This window comes from Candoia aspera, chromosome 4 (assembly GCF_035149785.1).
Source record: "Candoia aspera isolate rCanAsp1 chromosome 4, rCanAsp1.hap2, whole genome shotgun sequence".
In the NCBI taxonomy this organism is placed as follows: Eukaryota; Metazoa; Chordata; class Lepidosauria; order Squamata; family Boidae; genus Candoia; species Candoia aspera.
Window position 1 is genome coordinate 112,008,932 of NC_086156.1, and position 6,000 is coordinate 112,014,931.

Here is a 6,000-nt window from a genome sequence, read left to right on the forward strand (position 1 = left end):
GGGTAAATAACCAAACCAATAAGAAACATTGTACAGTTTTCCAATGATTTATATTAAAACTTTGAGAATTTGTTGTGTCTGTAAAATTGATCTGTGTCTTTTTAATTTGACCTCATGGCTTGGTCTACATTCACTTATTTTGGGTGTCTTCCAAAGACCGTGGTCAAGGGAACAACTGTGGAGCAACCATTTTGAACTCCGATGTGCCATCCTTTCCATGTCCGGACTGTAACGTGGCTATTTAAGGAAATTTCAATGGCTGATGTCTTTCTGTCTCCTTAAAACCCTTACTTGAAACGAGGAGCTTCTACAGAGGTTTTAATTATTCCAGTGTAAAGCTGCCCTTTCTCCTATGTCCCATGTGTGGAAGGTGTGTTGAACTAAATCTATACCTCAAAGCCCAAAGGGGCTCCTTTATGCTGAGCAATATGCAAATCAGGCCACAATTTCCCCTTTAAAGGAGCCCCAGGGTGTCTCTTTTCAGGCTACACCCACCAAAACAAAGATTGTGCCCTCTCCTGAATCCTTTCCTGTCAAGTCCCCTCTACTCTTTAACGGGAGCAAAAATGATCCTGTGGCTGAATTTGGTTTCCTTCCTAGCAGTCCTCAGAGGTAATTGGTACCCTCCTATTCAGGTTCTTTCCATTTTAATTCTTGCATAAAGGAGAGCTCATTACAACAACTTTTATTTTAGGTGTCCTGTCAGAGGCCCAGTTGGTGGAGTCTGGAGGGGACGTGAGGAGGCCTGGAGAGTCCCTCCGCCTCTCCTGCCAAGGCTCTGGGTTCACCTTCAGCAGCTCCTACATGAGCTGGGTGCGACAGGCTCCAGGGAAAGGACTGGAATGGGTGTCGTATATATATCCAGCTTCCAATGCTATTTACTACTCGGACAAAGTGAAGGGTCGCTTCACCACCTCCAGGGACAACTCCAAAAGCCAACTCTATCTGCAAATGAGCAGCCTGAAGCCGGAGGACTCGGCAGTCTATTACTGTGCAAGACACACAGTGAGAGGAAGTGAATCTGAAGCCTGGCAAAAACCTTCCCTTCGTCAGAGCCGCTCTGCAAGTCAGCTCAGCCCCAGAAGGCTGGATTTTCCCAGGGGACTTGAGAGGAACCTGAGAAAGCTGCCTGAGTGCCAAGATGGATAAGGAAGAGATCTTGGCATGGGCAATGTGGGAGTTATTTTCCATTTGGATGGGAGGAAAGCAGAAAATCTCAGCAAAGAAAGTATACTGAATCATTAAAAAAGATAAAAAAAAAATCCTGAAAGACAGCAAAGGCAATGTGCTCACAAGTTCTGCTCTCAAACTATGCTTAGAAATAAAAAAAAATGGATTCATTCATTAGAATTCTTCATGCTTCTTTTGGTTCTGCAGTTCAACCCTCATTTATTCTTTCTTCAGACACAAATCTTCCCCCCTTTGGGTCCATGTGTCTCTGTGTGTATATATAATCTCTCTCTCTCTCTCCACAAACACACAAATGCATGCCTGCACACGTTTGAAAATTTACATATCTTTAAAATCATTTTCCTCTGCTAGCAATAGGGATGTAGCAAGGTAATAAACTCAGGATGGTCTAAGACCCCCAAGAGTGTGGTGCGGTGTGGCACCAAGGAAGGGGGCAGAAGGCAGAAAATAAGGTGTAAGAAGATCAGGAAAGGATAGTGAAAAAGAGGTCACGTTATAAGAAATATAAGGAAAATGTTGCTAATCAAGAACCTCCTCTCTCAGGAGCCCTCTGGGTCTGCAAACTTTGGACTGTGTAGCTTCTTGGTAGTTACTGGTACCACCTTCCCTCAAACTGGGGGGTGCCTAGACCTGGTGCCCTGTACACTAACTGCTTAGAATCCCTCAGCCTCCTTCCGTAACAAATATAGCCAAATAAATCCTGTGGTCTCATCTTGTGAGACCTGTAGTTTTTTCAGTGTGATTAAAGGAAATCAGCCCCAAAACTTCCACACTGTAGGCAGTCCCTCATGTAACCAGGCTCTATGCCACAGAGAGTTTTATAGGAAGTGACCAGCACCTTGAATCGAATCTGTGCAGCTTGCGAAGTAGAGTTATTAGGTAGGCATAGGGAGGGAAGCCCATCACTTCCTGCACCACTGCATTCTGAACCAAGTGAAGCTCTGGGGTGGTCTTCAAGGGCAGCCCCACATAGAGTGAGCATGAGTGACTTGGCCTTTCTTTAGGAGAAAAACCAAGAATCCCCCACCCACAGAAAATGCAAAATAATAGAGTAATGCTTCAAAATTGATTTCCTATCTCCTGGAGATCCTTCATTTCTCCTCAGCCCTATTTACCATTTTTGACTGCCAGAATTTCCTGGGAAAGTTAAGTAGATGCCTCCTCTTCTCATGTTTTAAACCAGCGGGCAGTGCTGTCCCTCTGAATCTCTTTCCTTATGTGTGGGGATGGGGGTGGGGCAGGGGAATAAAGGAAGGGTCTGCAGACATTGACACATTTTGGAGGCAACATTTCTTTACTCTTATCTTCCTCATAGATCACTGAAAATCTCTCAAGGAAATGTAACATCTCAGGACACCACGATCCTCACTCAGGACAGGTTTCAGCTGACAACAGATGTGCTCTGCTAAATGTTGAGGAATCTGAACTCCTTGGGGAATTAAGACTTTTATTTGTATTTTTCACTCACAGGGAGCTTATTTCAGGGCATTCGTATGAGTTTTAGTCTTGCCTTTTCCTTATTTCAATTTGTACAGCAACCCATCTTGTGGAATCAACTCTGTGCAGCTAGCAACCGATAAAATCACCGTACAAAATAACAACCCCAAAACAAGCAATATATAAAATCCATACAAATGTCAATTGAAAACCAATCTAATAAACAGAAAAGACCCAACAGCGTCCAACTGTTTCTGCTTTTTCTGGGGGTCCCTGATTCTGGCTCTGAGACTTGGACGTGTAAGTGCAATTCAACTGAAGCTTACAATGGTGCCTTAAGGCTTGGTCTCCATTCGATGTTCTGGGTTTCTTCAAAGGACGTGGTCGAGGGAACCACTGTGGAGCAAACCTCCTGAACTCACATGTGCCATCCTTTTCATGGTCGGTCTCTCACGTCCCTGTTTAAATTATTCTCAGTGCTTATTTTCCTTCCCTTAGATTAAAACACTTTCCTGAACTGCAGTGATTATATCAGATCTCCTTTTACTAACTCCCTTATTCCATAATAATAATAATAATAATAATAATAATAATTATTATTATTATTGACTGTCTTGACTATTTTTCGCTCTGGAAAATTATTTGAAATGGTGTGTGCAAAGAGATATTTACATCAAAGCCCTGAGCGGCTCTTATATCCCAAGTGATATGTAAATCAAGGAACAATTTCCCCTCTAAAAAAGCCCCATGGTTTTCCGTTTCAGGCTACACCCACCAAGACAAAGTTTCTGCACTTTCCCAAAGCCTTTCTTATCACTTCCCTCCATTCATCTGAGGAAGCAAAAATGATCCTGTGGCTGAACTTGGTGTCCTTCCTAGCAGTCCTCAGAAGTAATTCTTTCCACACTAATCAGGTTCTTTCCATGTGTTCTGCTTGTATACAGGAGATTTCACGGAAACACCTTTCTTTGTAGGTGTCCAGTCAGAGGTCCAGTTGGTGGAGTCTGGAGGAGATGTGAGAAGGCCTGGAAAGTCCCTCCGTCTCTCCTGCCAAGTCTCTGGCTTCACTTTCAGCAGCTATGGCATGCACTGGGTGAGACAGGCTCCAGGGGAAGGACTGGAATGGGTTGCAGTTATTTGGTATGATGCCAGTAAGCAGTTCTATGCAGAGTCTGTGAAGGAATGCTTCACCACCTCCAGGGACAACTCCAAAAGCCAGTTCTATCTGCAAATGAACAACGTGAAGCCAGAGGACACGGCAGTCTATTACTGTGCGAGAGACACAGTGGGAGGAAGTGAATCTGAAGTCTGGGGAAAAAATACCTTCCCTTGATGAGAGAATATCTGATTCTGAAGGCTGGATTTTCCACACTTGAGGGGAACCTGAGAAAGTTGCCTGATTGCCCAGAGAAATGAAGAGCAGATCTTGACATGGGCATTGTGGGAGATGTTTTCCATGTGGTTGGTAGGAAACCTGAAAAGATAGTTTAAAAAAAAATGTACAGAAGGACAAGTGAATGATAATGTGGTTTCCTCACTTTGGGTGTTGAGTGGACCTAGAAATTGCAGATTGCAATTCACATTGCAAATCACTGTTTCTTCTCCTAGTGTGTCATGTTCCCATTTCAATGTGCTGTTAACATTGTAACGTTTCACATGTCATCTTCTGTTCCGTGTTCCTTCACCCGGGGTTTTTCCATTCCTTCACCCTCCGTTGTTTTGAGGGCTTGGAATGTATGTTTGGGTTTGCGCTCCTGCTCAAGGTTACTTTCCCAGGCGCGTCTAACGGTTCCTAGCACCTGGGAGGGGGAGCGCCCTGACGAGGAATGTGGCGGAACTTGCTCACAGGCAAGGCTTTTAAGTTTGTATTTGGCGTGCTTTTGCTCATTCTCAGCTTTCTCTGTATTTGCATACTATTCCTTTAATAAATCAGTTATCTTTAAGCCCGAACTTGTGAGACTGAGTATTTGGGATTAGGCAACCGTTACATAAAGCTGAGAATCATTTCATCCATTTTCCGCTAGCCCCATCCAATCGTTGGATAAGAGGGAACGCTAGCGATGGCTGAACATCAGCTTCGCGCAAGTGATGGAAGCGAGGAGGAGCGGGAGGCAGCAAGGATCCGGCCAGCTCTAACCTCGAGAGTGCAAAGAGCAGCACGTCGGGAGTTGCGGGATGTCCAACTGGATGAGCTGCTGATATCCATGCAGGAGAGCCTCAGGAGTGAACATAAAACTGTTATGGAAAGAGCACCGGGGAGGGGGTCTCCACAATTATCATGGGAGCCCGAAGTCCCCTTGTCACCGAGGGTGGTGGTAACCAACCAACCCCTGGAAGAGCCGGTCACTCCAGCTCGTATGAGGGCATTAGAGGATAAAATGGATCTAATAGTGACAATCCTTAAGGATCTACCCAGAGATGCAGAGCCCACCCCGGAGGATTGGGAGGAAGAGCCGTCACAGTACCCCAGGCATAGTACCCTACCAACCAGGGGGAGAAGCAAGACTCGATCAGCCCGTCAGGCGGGGGGGCGAGAGGCAAGACCTCCTAGGGATCGGCCACCCATGGGGGCTCGGCGTACGCTGACATTCGCGGAACCGCCACAGCCAGCTGAGCCGGCAAGAAACTTCCCACCATTTGGAGTAAAGTTTGATGGGGATCCCACTACGCTCTCCTTCTTTATCACTAATGCCAAGCATTAAATGGAAGATTGGGGCCGGAACTTTCGGTCAGAACATGGCAAAATCAATTTCATTGCCAACAAACTGAGAGGAAGGGCAGCTGACTGGTATGTGCAACTGTGCCAGGCTGAGGCAACTGAGTTAGAGGACTTCGAGGACTTTTTGTGGGCACTTAAACAGCATTTCGAAGACCCTCTAGCCCAAGAAACAGCTAAAAATGCCCTGAGGAAACTCTACCAAGGGTCCCTCTCAGTTGCCAATTATGCGTTGGAATTTAAAGCTTTGTCGGGGAAAGTGGAAGACTGGTCTGAGCCAACCTTAATTGAAATGTTTAAGCAGGGGCTAGAACCAGAAATCCTTCGCTGGGCACTAGGAAGAGATGATCCCAAAACGCTGTATGGGTGGATTCAGTTGGCGGGCAGCGCAGAAAATGCCCTGCAAACCTATGCCCATACCAAAGAGCTTAGACAATCGCGTCTTGCTAGAGGAGCGCGCACATCTGGACTTGCCAGGTGCCCCAAACCGAAAACCTGGGAAGAAGAAAGGGAATGGCGATTCTCCAAAGGTCAGTGCCTGAGATGTGGAAAAGAAGGGCATCGAGCCACGTCGTGCCCGAGACGCCGTCCAGAGGAATGACAGACGAAACCTGCAATGAAGTCGCCTGCGCCTACTCTACCGCGGAAACTGAAAG

At 46.0% G+C, this 6,000-nt stretch overlaps 1 gene segment (V, D, J or C); it reads left to right on the forward strand.

Moving 5' to 3' along the window:
• Positions 1-566: 566 nt before the first annotated feature.
• Positions 567-5,627, forward strand: LOC134495872 (immunoglobulin heavy variable 3-33-like; the record flags this gene model as incomplete). The annotated part of the segment is given in 3 exon segments: positions 567-612; positions 3,603-3,923; positions 5,590-5,627. Coding segments are annotated over 3 exon segments (405 nt in total), but the record flags the coding sequence as incomplete, so codon positions are not given.
• Between the last annotated feature and the right edge of the window lie 373 nt (positions 5,628-6,000).